The sequence below is a fragment of the Silurus aristotelis genome (genome assembly GCF_946808225.1).
Source record: "Silurus aristotelis genome assembly, chromosome: 6".
NCBI lineage: Eukaryota > Metazoa > Chordata > Actinopteri > Siluriformes > Siluridae > Silurus > Silurus aristotelis.
This window is the reverse complement of record NC_139579.1, coordinates 20,934,240-20,955,454: the sequence shown is the minus strand read 5'-3', so window position 1 is coordinate 20,955,454 and position 21,215 is coordinate 20,934,240. Positions and strand designations below refer to the sequence as shown.

Genomic DNA, 21,215 nt, shown 5'->3' with positions numbered 1-21,215 from the left:
TATATATATATATATATATATATATATATATATATATATATATATATATATTCTAACACACAGCAAATAACCCTTATGTACATGGAGCTCCATGTTTCGGCTTTAAACACTGGTTCGAAAAGAAGGGTTTTTGTGTCTTCCTTTTTTAAACATCACTAACTGCTTTATTGTAGTCAGAGTTGATGATCTGAACTCTATGCAAGGCAGGTATACATCGTGGATGAGATTGGAGGCCAGTGCAGTGCACCATGCACACAGACTTGTACACTTAATCATACCTATGCAGAGTGTATTGTAGTCAAGACACATACAGGCATTTTTGTGAAAAGGGCAGAAATCAGCAAACCCAAAAGGGAAAATTCTGTACAGACACAAGCTCAGGAACTGTGAGGTGCCAACACTACTGTATCATGAAACACACAATAATGTTCAGAAATGCTTTGAATTGGTCTCAATAAACAGTGAAGCGATTCTACTGCTTCCTTGAGAAGCAAGATGTTACTGTGACAGTCAGAAATAGTTGCAAAAAAGCCGGATGTTTCTTCTCTTGTGGTAGAAACGAGGTAAACTGCCTAAGCGATAGAATGCTGCATAGAAATTGTTTGAATGACACTTGATTAATAGTGATGTTCTTTCTGAGCTCAGCATTTTGTTATTCTAATCAGAACATAATCTATTCTTCCTGTGTGGCCATCAGAGCATTCACTATCTATTCAGTGTCAGTAACTGATCACCATTTGAAAGACACAAGCATTCCAACATGGATCCAGAGCAGCGTTAATCAGCCTGCTATTAGAATGACTAACAGCACAATTCAATATAAACCCTATGCATGGTGCATATTAGGAGGTATTTCTCAATAGCCTGGCATGTATGAATTGTGTGGTCTACTTGAATTAATTTCTCATTGATGAAAGAGCATTCTCAAAGCAGCACAGATCCAGGTTAAGGATACAAATATATTATTCTGTCACAGCATCACACCATGTTCACATCATTAAAACTAGAAGTGAAAACAACATAGAGTGAAAAATGTTTAAAAAAATATTTAAATGTTAAAGTGTTTTGTGGCTATATTTAGCACATAAGACCATGACTTGGTGAGAGTATATTGAAATGTTGTTATTTTAAAGGCTAGAGAATGGAAAGCAGATCACTTAGTCACGTCTTGCTGGATGCTTGTGTAGTCATGTCGTGTCTATGTTACTAAATATTTAAGGCGAAGAGAAATGTTCTATCTACTTAGCCTTTCAATATATATTGCTCCAGGGTCTACAATTAAACTGTTTTATTCTCATGGGTAATTAACTTTGAAAAGAAACATTCATGTATGATTTGTAGAAAGTGGAGTAAATTTCATAATAAAAGTTATATTGTCCTATTAAAGTTTTATGACCTGGGCAAGTTGACACAAATGAAAATCTTTCCCTGTTATTGCAGAACTAACACATCAACATCTTTATCTCTATTACTGAGCCTTAATACAGTACATGTCTTTAGCAGCAATTCTGTCAATGAAAAATCTGCCATTTATAGAGAAATAACAGCAACTTCAGCCCAAGGAAACTTGGAAATTTACAGTTTAAATTAAACTTATCAAATCACATGAAGTTACATTAATTTATTTTATTTCAGTTTATTTGCAGTATAGAAATAAACTGCATAATGGGTTATGGGTTAACAGATTAATATTACATACAGTCTGAGCTATTGGCCTAGTTATGTGGATAGAGTTTCATGTGTACATCCTGTGTTTGTGTTTTCCTGGTTCTCCAGTTATGTCCCATTGTCCAAATAGACAACATAGACACATATAAGAGGAGTGCCTCTGTTACATTGCCGTTAGGTGTGAATGTATGTACGAGCAGGTATGTGAATAGTGCCTTACAATGGACTGCCTTCAGATCCAGGGTGAATTCTCTAGCACCCAGTGATACTAGGATTGTCTCTGAATCCACCATAACCCTGACAAGGATAAAGCAGTTACTGCAGATGACTGAATATTATCCACTTACATTACTGTTGTGTGATGTATGTTTATAGTGTTCATTTTAGACCTATGTTTAATTATGTTTATTTAATGTTTTAATTATTGTTGGTGACAAATTACATAGTTGTATTCCTGAAAAAAACAATATACTATTATATAATATATAACTTAAATTTTTTTATGCTTAATTTGCATGTGAAACAATCAATTTTGACCATTCATATTTAAAAAAAATATTGTGATATTGTGAAGAATCCCTAGCAGATGTGGTAAACATTGTCATTGTGAGAATGACATGGCACTGGGGTGAAGAGATGTGAACCCTGTGAAGTAAAAAATGTTAGGATGAAATTGCAGGTAGGTAATACGTGCCGCTGTACACCTCCCTGAAGAGAGATCATTAAGGTCCAGTTTAACTTTCCAGAATATGACCATGGTTGTCCTTAAAGCAGTCTCATGTGTTGATAACTGGGTTCTGCCTCAGTTGACCCCCTTAGAATTCTCTGTATTAGCGGTAAACTTGTAATTTCTGTTAAACATGCATTTATTTTAATAACATTATTCTGTTATATTATCTCCTAAAAACAATCTTGCTTTTGTAGTAATCTAGCTAATTTTTGTGGTTCCAAGCATAAATTAAGTTTCAGTTATCATGGTAAATGGACTTGTAATTCTATCAAAAACATGTTTCATGTCTGATTAAAGGCTTAATCAGTTCTTATTGAATGCCAGCCCATCATAGGCACTTTGAGCACTTAGCAGAATATAATTTCTGTAAGTATGTGTTTATGGATGCTTGAAATCTTTTTATCTTTAGCTTAAGCTAGTACTTTGCTGTTTAGCCTTCACTGAATCCAGCTTCACACAAACTAGCTAATGGCATGGACAAGACAGATGATCAGAGAACCATTTCTTTTGTCTTTCTTCACTGCTCACAACTATTTGTAAATCGCATGAGGTCCATGTGTTCCTGCTATTTTTTTTTCTGAATTTACTTTAAAAGTAATAACATCATACCAACAATATTAAAAATCTTTGCTATGTTTTTTTCTTCTCTATTTCTCATATAGGTGAATGAAACTGGTTCAGGTATGTGAGTAGTCTTGAAATGGACCCCACTGGTCCAACACAGACATTAACCAGTAATGATATCTGACTTAATCATACGTTTCACCTTCAACAGTACCAACATGTACTGGTCCATCAAGACTGCTTACTGGGCCAGTACAGGATGTCAGTTAAAAAATCTGTTTGACCTGATGACCATTAAGGACCAATGTTGAAGAGAAAAGTCTAATATATTGTACTATCAGACAGATGAGCTTGTATAGTTGTTTTCTGCATTTGTTTTATACACAATTATTTGGGTTTTATAGACTGATAACATCTGAGATTGTACCTTCTTTATAAAGCAAAGACATGTAAAGTAAAAAAAATAAAAGATTCCGGCTCATGTAACCAAGACACTTCGTATTCTTTTGTGTGAAGATGATGTAGGACATTAACATACATGTTCCACAATCCCTGATTACTTCCATATATACCAGTCAAAAGTTTGGACACCTTATCCTTTGAGTTTGTATTTACTTTTATTATTTTCAACATTGTACTTTAATACTAAATACATCCAAATTATAAAAGGACATGTATGGAATTATGTATTAAACAAAAAAGGTGTTAAACAGCCCAGAATATGTTTTATATTTTGATTCTTCAAAGTGGCCACCTTTTGCTTGACAGCTTTGCATACTCTTGGCATTCTCTCAGTCAGCCTCATGAGGTAGTCACCTGAAATGGTTTTCCAACAATCTTGCAGAGTTCCCAGAGGTGTTCTCCATTCCAACTTATCCCAAACTTCTCAACTGAATTTGGATTTGTTATTGTGAAGGCCAAGTCATCTGATGTAGCACTCCATCACTCTTCTTCTTAAAAAAAATAGCCCTTACATAACTTAAAGGTGTGTTTGGGGTCATCGTCCTGTTAGAAAACAAATGATTGTCCCACTAAGTGCAAACTAGATTGGATGGCATGTTGCTGCTAAATGCTGCAGTAGCCATTCTGGTTAAATTTGCTCTCAATTTTGTTTAAATCATCAAAGGTGTCAGTAGCAAAGCACCTCCTCCTTCATGCTTCACATTTCAGAAACATCTAACAAATGTAGTTAGAACCAAAAATCTCAAATTTGAACTCATCAAACCATAGGACAGTTTTCCACTGATCTGAAAGTTTACTCCTTGTGATTTTTGGCCCAAGCAAGCCTATTCTGTTTGTTGTTCTTCTGAACAACCCAATGGTTGTTTTATTTCTCTGTGCTCGAGTTGTCTGCCATGAAAAGGAAAACTTTATCTGATTGGATCCTAAAAGCTAATTTCTGCTGCCTACAGATTGGTGCTCCCCACTTTAAAAGCCACACTATCACTTCCTCAAGGAAAGCCACCCTGTTATGAGAGCCATTTTGGTTTTGTGCTGTTTGTCTAATTTGTTAAGAACTTGTGTTAGATTTTGGGCCTAAGAGGTTTGGAGATTGTAAGGACCTTTGTATTTTGGTTATCGTTATTTGTTTGTTTGTTAAAGAGGGTTGTTTCCACCCTATTAAAACTTCTGTTTTGCTTTGTAAACAACCATTTAAATAGCTCTTTCTTCTTCTTCTTTCGGATTCTCCCATTAGGGGTCGCCACAGCGGATCATCCGTCTCCATACACCCCTGTCCTCTACATCTACCTCTTTCAAACCAACTACCTGCATGTCTTCCCTCACCACATCCATAAACCTCCTCCTTGGCCTTCCTCTTTTCCTCCTACCTGGTGGCTCCATCCTCAGCATTCTACTAACGATATAACCCATGTCCCTCCTCTGCACATGTCCAAACCATCTCAATTTCGCCTCCGTCACCTTGTCTCCAGAACGTCCAACATGCACTGTACCGCTAATAAACTCATTTCTAATCCTGTCCATCCTCGTCACCCCCAACGAAAACCTCAACATCTTCAGCTCTGCTACCTCCAGATCCACCTCCTGTCTTTTAGTCAATGCCACTGTCTCTCAACCATACAACATAGCAGGTCTCACCACAGTCCTATAAACTTTACCTTTCACTCTTGCAAATTCCTTTCTATCACAAATCACTCCTGCCACTCTTGGAAAATTGACAAAGAAGGCCCTGTAGAGGAGTGGGAACATCCAGCTTGTTATCAGTGTTCAGTTCCAAAGCCTGCATCTCTGATGGTATGGGAATGCATTAGTGCATATGGAATGAGCAGCTTGCACATCTGGAAAGGCTCTAGCAATGCTGAAAGGCATATACAGGTTTTTAGAGCAACATATGCTTCAATAAAAATAAAAAAAACATATTTTTTTAGTGAAGACTTAGAATATCTCATCAAGACAATGTTAAACTGCATACTGCATCTATTACAACAGCATGACATTGTAGTAGAACAGTCTGAGTGCTAAATTGGCCTATCTTTAGAACAGACCCTTTACCAATTGAAAACATCAGTAGACTTAGTAGTCTTAGAATTGTTTAGCAGCCAGAATCCTGTATCAGAATAAATGGGACAACATTCCTCTCCCCAACTCCAGCAAATGGCTTTGTTAGTTCTCAGATGTTTAGAGATTGTTGTTAAAAGATGTGGAAGGCAAATCGGGTAAATGATACTTATATTTGTTCTTTAGTGATAAGCATGTGTTTGTCATCCAAATAATCTCCATGTTTAACATGATTATACTGTTGTGTATGATCATTAAGAAATTCAGGATACAATACATCATCCTCAACCACATTAGTACAAGTGAAGATTAATACATTTACTTAATTACTTAATTTCAGTTTATTTTGTTATTATTATGAACTATATAGTCAAATGTTTGCGATCCCATTTCCAAATATTACTAATTTGCTGTTATAATAACTTGCAACTTCCTTTACTTCTTTTGTGAAGGCTTTCCAATAGAATTTAGAACATACATATAGGAATTGGTGTTTGTTTAACCACAAGAGCATTTGTGAGGTCAGACACAGATGTCAGGTGTCTCAGCATTCAATCCATCTTAATAATTTTCAGTTAGCTTGAGATCAGGACTCTGTGCAGGACATGCATGTTTTTTTTTATTATATAATCTTAGCAAACTATGTCTTCATGGACCAGAGTGCACAGGGGCATTGTCATGCTGGTACATGTTTGAGTGTCTTAGTTCCAGTGAAAGAAAATCCTAATGTTAATTTCAATGCCATTTTGTACAGCTGTGTTCTTCAAACCTTCAACCAATAATTGAAGATTATGAAGGAAACACATATGGGTGTGATGGCCAGAAGCCATACAGTGTAAACCAAATAACATTTTGCTATATAGCATATGTGACTTTTATTGTTATTTTTTATTATTAGATACACAAAAGACTGAACTGAGAATATTTTTTTTCTAAACAAATTAATGTTGTAATAATATATTATCATCTTTTGCAACAACAGCACAGTGAAAATAGATGTGCCATATTAAATCTGTACGACTGAATGTCCATGTGTGCATAAACTACCTGGACTAATTTATGATAAAACTCTTGATGTCACCCAAATGAGGATGGGTTCCCCTTTTGAGTCTGGTTCCTCTCAAGGTTTCTTCCTCATAACATCTAAGGGAGTTTTTCCTTGCCACAGTCACCACGGCTTGCTCATCAGGAATAAATGCACACCATTCACCTTGACTGTTGATTTCTGTAAAGCTGCTTTGAGACAATGTCTGTTGTGAAAAGCGCTATACAAATAAACTTGACTTGACTTGACTAATCTGTAATCTCAAAGCCTCCTTTACATTCATCTAGCTGTTACCTGTGTGTATGAGTTTAACAAAACACCATTGGTCTCCTTTGATATGAACTGCAACACAAGATGGTGCCAGAAATAAGCATGTGTTTCAAACACATAACTTCAGTTAGAATCACCCAATGCATCTAAAGTGGAGTCGAAATACCACAGTACATCATTAAATGGGAATACATTGGAATGAAGTTGTTGAAATGCTGAATGCTGGGGAAACGCAGAGAGTAGATTACATACAAAACAAATATAAATAAAGACAGGTTAAAATCTAATATAACAGTGGAAATATTTTTGAACACATTTCTATTAAATGCACTACTTGCGACAAGTAGATACCCGGCGCTGGAAGTGATTGTGTGCAGATTGTGCTGCTCTGCTGTTTATACTGACATTCAGCAGGGAGGAAAGTTGCCATCGTGTGACGTCTAAAGTAACGCACCATTGTGACAAAGTAGTTTCTCCAAAAGCAACGTCATTTTGCAGTTTGTGACGTCGGGAGCCTGAGTCTGGCGCGAGGGGAGCGGAACTCTGCACGCCTCGGTGCTGGTGCGCGCGCTGCGGCTAAGCGACTAGAAAAGATGCGCCTTCTGCACTTAAGAATAACGCGAACGGAGATCCACTGAGATCTCTACCCTCTTTCACACGCACACACACACACACACACACACACACGCTCGCACACTGTAATCACTGCTCTGTAGTAAGGACTCGGTGACTACATTCAATATGAGGATGATGGCCAACAGCACATTCCCGCACCTGGAAGAAGACTTGTTCTTTAATTCGTCTGGCAATGAAACGCACAGTGCAGCTCAAGGCAGCGCGATCCTCATCTCCTTCATCTACTCTGTCGTGTGCCTGGTTGGACTCTGTGGCAACTCCATGGTCATTTATGTGATATTCAGGTACGCCAAGATGAAAACTGCTACAAACATTTACATTTTGAACTTGGCGATTGCGGACGAGCTGCTGATGCTCAGTGTGCCCTTCTTGGTGACATCTTCTCTGCTTCGCCACTGGCCGTTCGGCTCGCTCTTGTGCCGTTTGGTGTTAAGCGTGGACGCCATCAATATGTTTACCAGCATTTACTGCTTAACCGTCCTGAGTATCGACCGATACATCGCCGTAGTGCACCCTATCAAAGCGGCCCGGTATCGGAGACCTACAATAGCGAAGATGGTCAACTTGGGCGTGTGGATGTTTTCGATCTTAGTCATTTTACCCATCATTATATTTTCCACTTCCACCCCAAACTCGGACGGCTCGGTCGCCTGTAACATGCAGATGCCTGAGCCGCAGCGTCGCTGGATGGCAGTGTTTGTGATTTACGCCTTTCTCATGGGCTTCCTTTTCCCGGTTCTTGCCATATGCATGTGCTACGTCCTGATCATAGCGAAGCTGAGAGTGGTGGCACTGAAAGCGGGCTGGCAGCAGCGCAAAAAGTCCGAGAGGAAGATCACGCTCATGGTCATGATGGTGGTGACGGTGTTCGTGATCTGCTGGATGCCATTTCACGTCGTGCAGCTCGTGAACGTGTTCGAGGAGCGGCACAATGCCACGTTCAGTCAGCTGGCCGTGATTCTGGGTTATGCCAACAGTTGCGCCAATCCGATCCTCTATGGCTTTCTGTCGGACAATTTCAAGCGCTCCTTCCAGAGGATTTTATGCGTGCGATGGGCGGACAGCGCTGCTGAGGAGCCTATTGACTACTATGCCACGGCGTTGAAAAGTCGCGGGTACAGTGTGGACGAGTTTCAGCAGGACAACATAGAGTCGGACAGTGCGTACAGGAACGGCACGTGCACCTCCAGAACCACTACACTGTAATGAGCTGCACTGATGTAGACATGGACAGATAACATACAGCACATGTCGTTGCCATGCTCATTGGATTATTTATTTATTTATTTATTTATTTATTTATTTATTTATTTATTTATTTATTTATTTATTTATTGTTTGCACAACTAACCTTTTAACCCTCTCCGTTTAACAGGTTTAATCAGGCTTGTTCCTGTAGATCCTTCCAAGATGCCACTGAACCCTTGTGATTGTATTAGATTACCCAGTGTAGATCTAAATGTAGATTAAAAAAAAAAAAAAATTAACACTGAAGCTGAACATGTGGACTGTTTTTTATATTAAAATCATAAACTGCAGTTGTTTTCGGAAAACCAGATCAACATTTACTCTCCAAGCCACCCTTTGAATCTTGCTAACAGATTTAGAAGCTCTATTGGCACTTTTAGTAAATGCCACGAAAACAATCAACATGAATGCTTTATGGCATTCAGGTTCCTTTTCATACATATTTAATGCAGTTTGAGGGAGTGCTTGCAGCCTGTGAATCTGCATGTTTTGCTAAGATTTTGTGTTAATTCTTGCCCATTGTGCATTAAAGGAAATGCGTGCAGGAAATAATTGTGTCCCCTAACTTGTCACACAGCTTGGTGGCATATCTCTATTGTGTTAATATAAATAAAAGATAGTGTGCATTTTTTAAATGTGTTTGAATTAAAGAAATATTTTTGCTAAAAGTCAAATCTTTGCAACTTTCCTCTTACCCTCTGTAAAACGACTCACCAGAGACATGTATACTTTTTTCTTCTTTAGTATTAAACTAGTGATAGGAGGCTGAATGAACTAATTAACTAAACAACATTTTTATTATATGTACAAAACAGAAAATATTAAATCACTTTATAGATCATTGCAAGGTCATTGAATTTTCAAATCCATCCAAAAAGCTAAAAAAATACTAAAAAAACACACACACACACACACACACACACACACACACACACACACACACACACACACACACACACACACACACACACACACACACACACATACAATGATTTCCAGTATTATAGCATGAACTCCAAAATATGTATATATATATATATATATATATATATATATATATATATATATATATATATATATATATATATATATATATATATATATATATATATATATATATATTCAGTATCTACCAGGTATTGACAATGTGCTCTTTCACAATATTTCATGTTTGTTCATTCATTTATCTTCTTTAGTCTTTTTGTCTTGGTCATGGTGGCGGGAGATCCAAAGCTTATCCTGGGAATATTATGCACACACACACACACACACACACACACACACACACACACACACACACACACACACACACACACACACACACACACACACACACATGATTCCTCATAATGTAGAAATCCAGTGAAAATCCATGTGGAAGCAAACTCAAGTTAAAATATGTATTTTAGGTGAAGAAATTAGCTTAGGTGATTATTCATTTACTTTTTCCATAGAGTCCGATCCATTCAGGGCAACTGATTCTTTCAAGTCTGCTGCCCTTTTCTTTGCCCGTTTTTTAGCTCTTCTCATGAGGCAGTATTTCACAATGGCCACAATAATCACAACCAGCACCACAAAGATCAGCAAAGCTATAATTAGAGGGATGACAATATTTGACAGGTCCCCAGTGCTTTCCTCAGTAAGAACTGCACTTTTAGTAGTACTTCGTACAGCAGGTTGAGTTGAAGGAGTAGGCTTCTTGTCCATGGAAGTGGAGGTTGATGTATCCTTTACATTGTTAAAGTCATCAGGGGCTGGTGTGATAAGGGATTTTTTTTTTGCTTCCTTGCATTGTTCTGAGTCTTCATCATCCGTACAGCCACACATATATGAGCCTATTGTATTAGTGCAACTTAACTGACATATATTGGGCTGCTGACATTCATCTACATCCACGCAACTTCCATCTTTATTTTTTTTGTATCCAGTTTTACATTCAATACAAAGTCCTTGTATGTCTATCTCTGTGCCACCTACCAGCTTCCATTTACCGGTTTTCCTTGAACAGCTCAGCACAAAAGTGTCCATGCCTTTGCAAGAGACCCGAATTGTATATGGGTCACTGCTCTTTACTGTTTTTTCATGTATTTCTGTTATATTTGGCGGTGAAGAACATGCTATTTCTTCACTTGATCCATCATTTTTGCAAATAAAGGGAAGTTTCCTCTGGCAGGGCATTGCAGCTAATCCCCAGCTGGCTACTGTAGAGCCTCTATATTCCACAGAAAGAAATCCACACAATGCATTTGTGCAAGTAAGGCTTGGTTCTGTTTTCCATTTATTAAGAGCAAAATTTGTGGTGTTATCTATAGTCCAATAGAAACCTTTAAGTGGAAGATTTTCCTGAACACACATTGTCTTTTCTTTTTTTAGTCCAATCCAGAATGAAGTTGATGTTCTGTCTCCTTTGTCCTCAATGACTTTCAGAATCTTCTTTAAAGTTTCTTCATCGTCAGGTATGTTAGCCAGAAAGCCATTAGAAAGCCCACATAATGTCTGTGCAGTATCAAACAACTGCTCATCCAAATCTACAGAGTAGTACTGAGAATCAGAAATGCCAAAGACAACAATCAGAAAGTTCACAAAACATAATCCACTCTGGTAGTCCATGTTTCTCTCTTCTGCTTTTTGTTCATCAGTGGTGACTCTCTCAGTGTGCCAGCTCTTACTGACTTATTAACCCACCGCCTATTTTCTTAGCCGCCCTATGAGGCCCTTCCAAGACAAAATGATCAGGAAATGTGTTTAGTCTTGATACAGCTCTCCACTTCCTCTTGGGTGGTGTTGGTGCTAAAGCAAAACAATAGCAACTATAAAAGGAACTAGCCGCTCGCATAACCAAATCTTTCATAACTCGCTCCCATAGACACACAGACAGGATAAAAGATTGAATCAAAACAAAGAAAGAGCAGCAAGAAAAAAGAAGTGCGCACTGCCAAAGGTCAGATAAGCCTTGATTTCATCAATCAAACACAACAACTAAAAAACACCTGACTTTTTCAGCTGATATTTTAAAAAGATGTGATTAGGAGAATTGAATAATTTTAAATAACTAATTATGCATATAACTTTAGAAAAGCTTGCCCCCAGCAAGCCAGAACTCTTTCAGCATGTCTTTAACAGGATGAGCTGAGTGGAAAACAAAGTATTCATTACCCTAAAGAATTCTGTAAACAGTAGTACTAAATCCAGATTACGTCAAACACTTAACATCAACAGTTTCAAATATGTGTTGATTGAATTCAGTAAGTTTGTAAAACGCATCTCTTGAGACTTAATGCAGTGTTATATATCTTACTGCAGATGTACTATTCTATCTAATCGATGATCTTTGTGAGCCAGTGCCAGATGCTTCCTGAAGGAAACATGCATGAAATGGAGGAAGTGAAATCACTATTGAAATGTTTAGTTTGGGAGTGTCAGGAGGTGGATACCATTGTTGAAGGGAAATAAAGTTACAAGAGGCAGGAAAAAGAGTCACAATAACAAAATGTTTAGGATAATAGTTACTTGTTTGATTGCCATAGGTTGTATCAAATTAGGCTTAGCTGGTCACTAACTGATACAATATTTTTTGTATTATCTTCTAAAATATTTTCTTTCATAACTGTGTGTATGTATATATTCTATTTTGTTTTACAGCCTTAATAACTACATATCAATAAATAATGTAAATCCACAAGTATCTAAAGATATTATTAAATAGACTTCTGTTTCTTGTTTAGTGTGTAATTACAGGTTCTAAACCGTTTTCCATGTGATCTTGTTGCTGTTTAGTAAAGAAACTGATTCCACTTCATGAGCAGAAGGTGCACAGAAGCTGAGATTCTGCCATGACTGTATAATGAATGATGTCAGTATAGTCAGCATGATCAGATGTGTAGGTGGAAATGCCTGGGTGGCTTAGTCATAGCACATGCATGGACACAGAGTGTCTGTTGTGAGCTGTGTGTATACAGGAGACTATATCTAAGGTATCTAAGGAGACCACTCTAATAGGCTGTTTTCATGCATCCTTCTAATGTATCTATATAGCTGCATATGACTGGACCATGTGGGAGAACATTTTTAGTACAACCTGTTACACTTGTGCCAACACATCACACACTGCTATGTCACAAAGTGTCAGTGTCACTTCGATAAAAATGCTTCATCATCCAAATAATAGATGCTTGGAAGATGCCCTATATTAAAAAACATGATGCTAGGCTTTATATAGTAGGCTATGTCACATTCTGAGCCAGTACTTGTGATGAAATGCAGTGCAGAAAATGTATCTGACATTAACAAAGCATCACTTGGAACTACCCTTGCTAAATGCAAATACATGAAGTACAAATTGCAGGCTAAAAGCCACTGTAAAATGATAGACCTGAATTACCACAGAACTGTTTAAAAGCTCTGAACTAAAGAATATGCAAGTTCATGGAAAATAGGTGTTAAATTAAGTTAAATACACACATTCATGCGCATACTCAGCCTTTTAAAACGTATTGTTTTAAGAGGGGTGTATTGAACATAAACTCTTGTTACACTATTTCACTGTAATAGTAGTTTTATTACAATTGAATCAAAATAAACAAACAAATATGTATTTATTATATATAATATACATTTACGATTGTTCAGTATTTATATTTTTGTTATATAATCTTTATATAATCTATATACTGTATATAGAAAATATTTTTTCCCCAGGTTTATATGATTGTGCAAGCCGAACCTGTGTCGACATTCACAGCTCAGCATGATATCTGAGAAAATATGTACATTAATTAGCAATCTTTTCTGTAGCTTTAATTAAACATATAGTTCAAACATTTCTAGGATATTTGCTTATGCTATGGGTGCATAATGCTGCACAATAAAATGTATGCTTGCTGGAATGTATCTATGATGTAAAGCACATTTGTCAGTGTTCATTTGATGCTTTGGTAAATTTTCATGTTGCACAGCAAACCAAGTTTATTTTGCCAATAAATAAATGAAAATGACTTTGCTTGTGATGGAAGGGAGAAAGAAGGTGATGAATTATGAGAGCAGGATGGACTAACAAATCGACAAGTTGAGAGAGTTAATGCAACATCATGTAAAGCAGCATGCAAGTAGACAGATACTGTAACTGCCTTCTTATCTTTAATGACACAACCTCGATAAACAGTGTAAAAATGTTTTGAATTAGTGGTCATTTTCAGATGTCTTTTTTGAAAACTGTAAAATCTCTACTATACCCTTAGTTGACCCATGCTAGCTCAAAAGATTCAACTATAAAAATAGATCAACATCATGTAAGGTTAAAGAAATAGTGCTTATTTAACTCAGAAGAAATTTATCAGCCAGATTTACAAAGACTAAATTCAAATGAGGTAGGTTTAGTAGTCAAGCAAGACAGCAAACAAACCAAGCTGGTACCAGGTACAAGTCGGCTGACTCTATCCCACACTATACATGTGTGTGTATGTGTGTGTGTGTGTGTGTGTGTGTGTGTGTGTGTGTGTGTGTGTGTGTGTGTGTGTGTGTGTGTGTGTGTGTGTGTGTTTATCCTCTGCATCTGTGTGTGACATCATGTAGACCTTTTGCCCTAATCTACATTTCTAGCTTTTTTTTTTATGCGTTCCACTTTATAACATGTTTTATTCTTACATTCACTTTTCCATAATTGAATATCCCAATTTCACACAGCAGTGCATGTAATATGCTTAGAAGAGCTTGTGTTCAGCAGTGTAAAGTACCGGATTTAATATATTTGCTTGATATGACCATCAGAATGTTCCTATCATGGTCAATTTTAAGTACAGTCATATTTATTACATATTATTTCTGGGTTAAAAAAAAAACCCACAAATACAAACACTGTAATTGACATCAATGATTCTCTACTAGCTTGAATGTGTTGATTGCCTGACCAGTCACCAGACCTTAATGCCTGTCTCCCTGTGGTACTGATTAATGTTTTGATGATTTTTTGCTTCAGCAGCTGTGTGGTTGAAAGGATAAGGGTCTCTAAGACCAGAGCTGTCCGAGCTCATTACAATAGTAACAGAGCTAATTAGAGTACACACTACAGTGTCAATTCAAATTCCTACCACACATGAATAAAATATGGTGACATTTAATGAACTGAACACACACAAGGATACCTTCAAGGGGTTTTAAGGACAAAGTATGCTATAATTTTGCTATAAGTGCTATAATTCCTCCCAACAGAGTGTAGGCTAATGGTATGCTAAGTTTGCAACCTAGTAAACCAATGTTGATTTATTCATTGATAGAAACTTCAAATCACTTTTGTATGTCACTCTGGATAAGGGCATCTGCTAAATGCTATAATTGTAAATGTAAATGTACTTTATTCAACAGAAGTTGGTGTAAGGACAAATGCAAATATTGTCTAGCCAGTAGATTTCTGTAGCTGAACACTGTGCTTATAGTAATAAGAGGATGTAATGAAAACATTTTTAATTTTAGGCAGTGACTTTCTCATAAAGCATGAGAAACTGTGGCATTTTAGATTTTTTTTTCTCATAAATTTTATGTACCATGCGTGTGCCATCTTATGGAAGTGCCATTCTCTTTCAGGATGCTCATTACCATCCAATCCACTTGAAAACAACTGTACAGTGTTTTCTGTACAATACAGTGTACCCTTTTCTAGTGCGCTGGACATTTAGTACCACAGTGGCATTACAATGTTATGGGGTATAAATGTATTAATTAACTCATTTATTTACATATTTTTTGTTGACATTGGACATTGGTTTGTAAAATGTTTTCTAAAACTAGGCAATTTTTACACAGTAGCCAAACGTCTGTCTAAGGGCTTGCACTATTGAACAGTTGCATGTTAGTAGTAACAGTGGATAATTAATAACATATAGTTTTCCTAGTATAAAATAGACACTATATAAACCTGTGTTGTTTAGAAGTAAATTTTTCATCTTGACACATAAGTGCAAGTTTATCTAATTACATATTTTTGTATGAGGTGGGATTACAATATTACTATAATATTTTTTTACTAAATCGCTTGTAATAAGCATGGATAGTGTTGTACTTTGTTATGCTTACATGCACAAATTATATATTTAATCAATTATTCAATCAGTTATGGTTGGGAACAAACTGACTAAAGCAAAAACCTTTAAAACATAAGCCAGTTGAGTGGAGTGTGCAAATTACAGGACCTTATACAGGTTTGTGGAAAGAAATGGTTGAAAACCATAGTTTAATACAGATAGAGCATGTTTATTGTCTTATAATCTTTTGCATATGGTATGTGCATATTTTAATCCCAGGTAGCACAATATAAAACACAAAAAAATTTAATTGTGAGAAAAAAGATAATCCATTGTCACAATGAAGTCAGGTTCTGGCATTCTGTGTAAATAAAGATATAATTTCTGAACTGAATAATTTAACTGTTGTGCAGTAATGGTAATGCCACCATGACAATTCTTTCATCAGCATCAGGAGAGAACAAGACTGCAAAAACTGATCCACAGTTTCCACCATGAGCTATTCTTAGCACCTATCAATCCTGTGAAGATTAGAACTGAATGTTTAATTACATCTCAGAGCCTCCTTGTTTCCCTCTGACTCAGTGTTTACTCTGTGAATAGCAGGCTAAGAGAAGCGATAAGGTAGGAACCATAAACCATTATTAGCACAAAGAATTTTCATATTTACATTGATTAATATTCCTTGTCAAAATCGTAGCAAAAAGCAATCCATGAAGCAAAAATATTTTCTATTTTCTTCTGAATATGCCACTCAAACAAAATAAATGTCACAAACAAGTATATTAATAATATATTAAATTCTCTCTGAATTAGTTTTCATTTTTAATGTGGGGGAGATTCATTAACCTTTATGCTTTTATTAATAATATTAGTATCTATTAGTATATCAACCCAGCCATTAGGGAGGCACAAGCCAGTGCACTCTTCGTGCCGGTCCCAAGCCCGGATAAATGGGAAGGGTTGCGTTAGGATGGGCATCCAGCATAAAACATGTGCCAAATCAAATATGCGGGTCACGATTAAGAATTTCATACCGGATCGGTCGAGGCCCGGGTTACCAACGACCGCCACAGGTATCGTTAGCCAACAGGGTACCGGTGGAAATTGAGCTACTGTTGACCAAAGGAGGAGAAGGAGAGGGGGAAGACGTCTACAGAGGTGACAGGGAAAGGAGAAGTGTAGGAGAGTGGAGGTTCGGGTTGGTATTTTAAATGTTGGCACTATGACTGGTAAAGGGAGAGAGATAGCTGATATGATGGAGAGGAGAAAGATAGATATGTTGTGTGTTCAGGAGAACAAATGGAAAGGGAGTAAGGCCAGAAACATTGGAGGTGGGTTTAAACTGTTCTATTATGGTGTGGATGGAAAGAGAAATGGTGTAGGGGTGATTATAAAGGAAGAGTACAGTAAGAGTAGTAGTGGAGGTGAAGAGAGTTTCTGATAGGGTGATAAATGTCATCAGTGCCTATGTGATAGATGGTGTACCTACAAATAAACGATTGATGATTGGGGCAGACTTTAATGGACATGTAGGTGAAGGGAACAGAGGTGATGAGGAGGTTATGGGTAGGTATGGCCTTAAGGAAAGGAATGTGGAAGGGCAGATGGTGGTAGATTTTGCTAAAAGGATGGAAATGGCAGTGGTGAATACGTATTTGAAGAAGAAGGAGGATCATCGGGTGACCTATAAGAGTGGCGGAAGGTGCACACAGGTGGATTATGTTCTATGTAGGAGATGCAACCTGAAGGAGATTGGAGACTATAAGGTGTTGGCAGGGGACAGTGTAGCTAGACAGCATCGGATGGTGGTCTGTAGAATGGTTTTGGAGGTGAAGAAGAAGAGGAGAAGAGTGAGGACTGAAAGAAAAATAAGATGGTGTACAAGGAGATGCAACAGCAGGTGAAGAGGGATGTGGCAAAAGCCAAGGAAAAGGCATACGAGGAGCTGTATGAGAGGTTGAACACTAGAGAAGGAGAAAAAGATTTGTACCGATTGGCCAGGCAGAAGGAAAGAGCTGGGAAGGATGTGTTGCAAGTAAGAGCAATAAAGGATGAAGATGGAAATGTGTTGACTAGTGAGGAGAGTGTGTTGGAGGGAGTATTTTGAGCAGCTGATGAACAAGGAAAATGAGAAAGAGAGAAGGTTGGATGATGTGGCGTTAGTGAAGCAGGATGTGGATAGGATTAGTAAAGAGGAAGTGAGAGCAGCAATTAAGAGGATGAAGAGTGGAAAGTCGGTTGGACCAGATGACATACCGGTAAAAGCATGGAGATGTTTAAGAGAGATGGCAGTGGAGTTTTTAACCAGATTGTTTAACAAGATTCTGGAAGGTGAGAGGATGCCTGAGGAATGGAGAAGGAGTGTACTGGTACCGATCTTTAAGCATAAGGGAGATGTGCAGACCTGCAGTAACTACAGGGGAATTAAGTTGATCAGTCACACCATGAAGTTATGGGAAAGAGTAGTGGAAGCCAGGCTGAGAGAAGAGGTGACCATCTGTGAGAAACAGTATGGTTTCATGCCAAGGAAGAGCACCACAGATGCCTTATTTGCTTTGAGAATGTTGATGGAGAAGTATAGAGAAGGACAGAAGGAATTGCATTGTGTATTTGTGGATTTAGAGAAAGCATACGACAGGGTGCCAAGAGAGGAGTTGTGGTATTGTATGAGGAAGTCAGGTGTGTCAGAGAAGTATGTGAGGGTGGTGCAGGACATGTAGGAGAACAGTGTGACAGCAGTAAAGTGTGCAGTAGGAACGACAAACTGGTCCAAGGTGAAGGTTGGACTGCTTTAAGAATCGGCCCTGAGCCCTTACCTGTTTGCAGTGGTGATGGACAGGTTGACGGACGAGGTCAGACAGGAGTCTCCCTGGACTATGATGTTTGCGGATGATATTGTGATTTGTGGTGAGAGTAGTGAGCAGGTTGAGAAGAGTCTGGAGAGGTGGAGGTACGTGCTGGAGAAAAGGGGAATGAAAGTCAGTAGGAGTAAGACAGAGTACATGTGTGTGAATGAGAGGGAGGGCAGTGGAGTGGTGTGGTTGCAGGGAGAAAAGGTGGAGAAGGTGGAGGAGTTCAGGTACCTGGGGTCAACAGTGCAATGTAATGGAGAGTGTGTTAGGGAAGTAAAGAAAAGAGTGCAGTCAGGGTGAAGTGGGTGGAAAACAGTGACAGGAGTGATTTGTGATAGTAGGGTATCTGCAAGAATGAAAGGGAAAGTTTATAGGACTGTGGTAAAACCTGTGATGCTGTATGGATTAGAGACAGTGGCATTGAGTAAAAGGCAGGAGGCGAAGCTGGAGGTAGCAGAGCTGAAGATGTTAAAGTTTTTGTTGGGAGTGACGAGTATGGACAAGATTAGAAATTAGTTTATTAGAGGGACATCGCATTTTGGACGTTTTGGTGACAAGATGAGGGAGGCAAGATTGAGATGGCTTGGACATGTGCAGAGGAGGGAGATGAGTTATATTGGTAGGAGAATGCTGAGGATGGAGCCACCAGGAAGGAGGAAAAGAGGAAGACTAAGGAGGAGGTTCATGGATGTGGTGAGGGAAGACATGCAGGTAGTTGGTGTGAAAGAGGCAGATGTAGAGGACAGGGTGGTATGAAGACGGATGATCCGCTGTGGCAACCCCTAATGGGAGCAGCCGAAAGAAAAAGAAGAAGTATCTATTAATAGTAGTAGGAGAAAATTAACAAATTCTGATTATGCTTTAAATATTATATAAAACTCACATAAACACTGAGAGTACTTATAAAAACAACATAGCCCAAGCTTCGTACAACTACACGGTGCACCATCATGACACCTAATTCAACAAGAAGTAAAAATCATTGCCACAGTACAATAAAAATCTATGTAAATAGTTCTAAACAGAGATTGGAGTTCCAAAGCTACTGGTTTAGTTTTTACAGATTACAAAATATTACGATTATGTAACATGAAAACATACACAAGAATGCCATGGGCATAAAAAGAAACTAGAGTAAAAATAGTTTCCCTGTGGCTACTCACTTCATACCAGAAATAAGATTTGTTTTTTAAATGCATGGAAATGCAAAATAATCCATAGCGCTAGCTTTAGCCACTAACCAGGAAGTAACTAATTGGACTATGGATTCTTTAGCATTTTATAAAAGGAGAAAATCCTGACAATTCCACATATCAAGATAGTGAATGAATGAAGAATGGAAGGTATAAATACATTTGTTTAAGTATGCTAAAATAAGTAAAACAGTTAAGTAAATAATATCTTTTTGGAAAATTATTACCCAAATGGGGTCTTAACAAATGTAAACCATTTTATTTATTATTTTATTTATCATTTATTTAATTTTATTCAATCAATTTAAATCGGGCCAATTTAATTTATTACTCAATTTAATAAATATAAGCCCACTGATCACCTGATGAGACTGGATACACTTATCCCCTAGGACAACAAAAATGGGAAAATACAGTGTCTGCTGCTAGGAGAGCTCCATTATCTGTTGTCAGCATATTCAAAAGGTCTATTAGCAAATATCTTTAAATGAGACAATAGTAGTTGCAACAGTAAACAACAGAGTAGTAGGGTGTAATAGTGGCAGAAAATAGTGAGAAAAACAAAAAGCAGTCCAACAGTTTATGAGTGAACTTTATATAGCAATGCTGGATTCTTTATAAAATTTCAAAAACCATACCAACCCTATGAACACAGTGTGTATAAACATTTAGGGAGGCGATGGTTGAATCTAATAAAGTATCTCTTTATTGCAGAAGGATTTATGGCTGGAAGCTGATAATGCACCAAAGGACCTACAGCTGGCAGCATGGCACAGAAGAAATTAAATGACCTGCATGCCAAGTGCAAAAGAAAAGAAATTGGTTGAGTAAGGAAGTACACTGCGAAACAAAAAAAATCTCTCTTTGTTTTTGTTTCAAAATTATTACAAGCTTAATAAACTAGGCTTCTAGTCAGATGGTATGTCAACTGTCCAAAGCAGCACTACACCACATTAGAGGTGTGTACTTGAATGCATGGGCGTAAATCCCGGGGGGCGGAGAGGATGTCCCCCCCTATCCGAGGGTTGTCCCCCCCCCCCCCCCCCCCAAAAAAAAAAAAAAAAGATTTAAAAAATATCGCATTCTCTTTTGTGAAAAATATATGTATGTATACCTAAATAATTGTGTAAGTAGAAAAAAATGGATTTAGAAACAGTTGGGTTCCCCCTCCCCTTCCTCACAGTGGTTTGACCCACTGCTTGCGTTCCCTGTTCATCTCACCTACTCTACACACACGAGTCAGGTGTGTGGCTGCGGCTCAATTAATGTTTAACTCCATTAACTAGGGTATTATATTCACTTTAAATAAAGCGATTCCTTTTTAATGTAGTTGATGCAGACTCATTCATAAATTAGTTGCCGCAAAAATGCTGATTACCGATGTAATTTTCCATGAATCTGCTCTATTAGCGATTAAAATATGGCTTATCTAGTGAACGTTAGCTTGTTTACAATAGCTTGTAGCATAGTGCA

At 37.7% G+C, this 21,215-nt stretch overlaps 2 protein-coding genes and 1 long non-coding RNA gene across 3 annotated transcripts; 2 read left to right on the top strand and 1 right to left on the bottom strand.

Annotated features, from left to right (window-relative positions):
• Positions 1-6,485: 6,485 nt before the first annotated feature.
• On the top strand, positions 6,486-9,346 carry sstr1a (somatostatin receptor 1a). The gene has a single exon (XM_083544136.1). It carries the CDS (start codon positions 7,536-7,538, stop codon positions 8,634-8,636), a length of 1,101 nt encoding a protein of 366 aa, XP_083400262.1. The 5' UTR covers positions 6,486-7,535; the 3' UTR covers positions 8,637-9,346.
• A 433-nt stretch (positions 9,347-9,779) lies between these two features.
• On the bottom strand, positions 9,780-11,384 carry clec14a (C-type lectin domain containing 14A). Its single transcript, XM_083544132.1, has 2 exons — positions 10,122-11,384; positions 9,780-9,917 (listed from the first exon to the last, which is right to left on the bottom strand). Exons 1-2 carry the CDS (start codon positions 11,286-11,288, stop codon positions 9,858-9,860), a joined length of 1,227 nt encoding a protein of 408 aa, XP_083400258.1. The 5' UTR covers positions 11,289-11,384; the 3' UTR covers positions 9,780-9,857.
• Positions 11,385-11,472: 88 nt separating this feature from the next.
• LOC310727558 lies at positions 11,473-20,728 on the top strand. Its single transcript, XR_014534042.1, has 2 exons — positions 11,473-11,619; positions 20,457-20,728. It is a non-coding gene; the product is annotated as an uncharacterized lncRNA (long non-coding RNA).
• Positions 20,729-21,215: the final 487 nt, after the last annotated feature.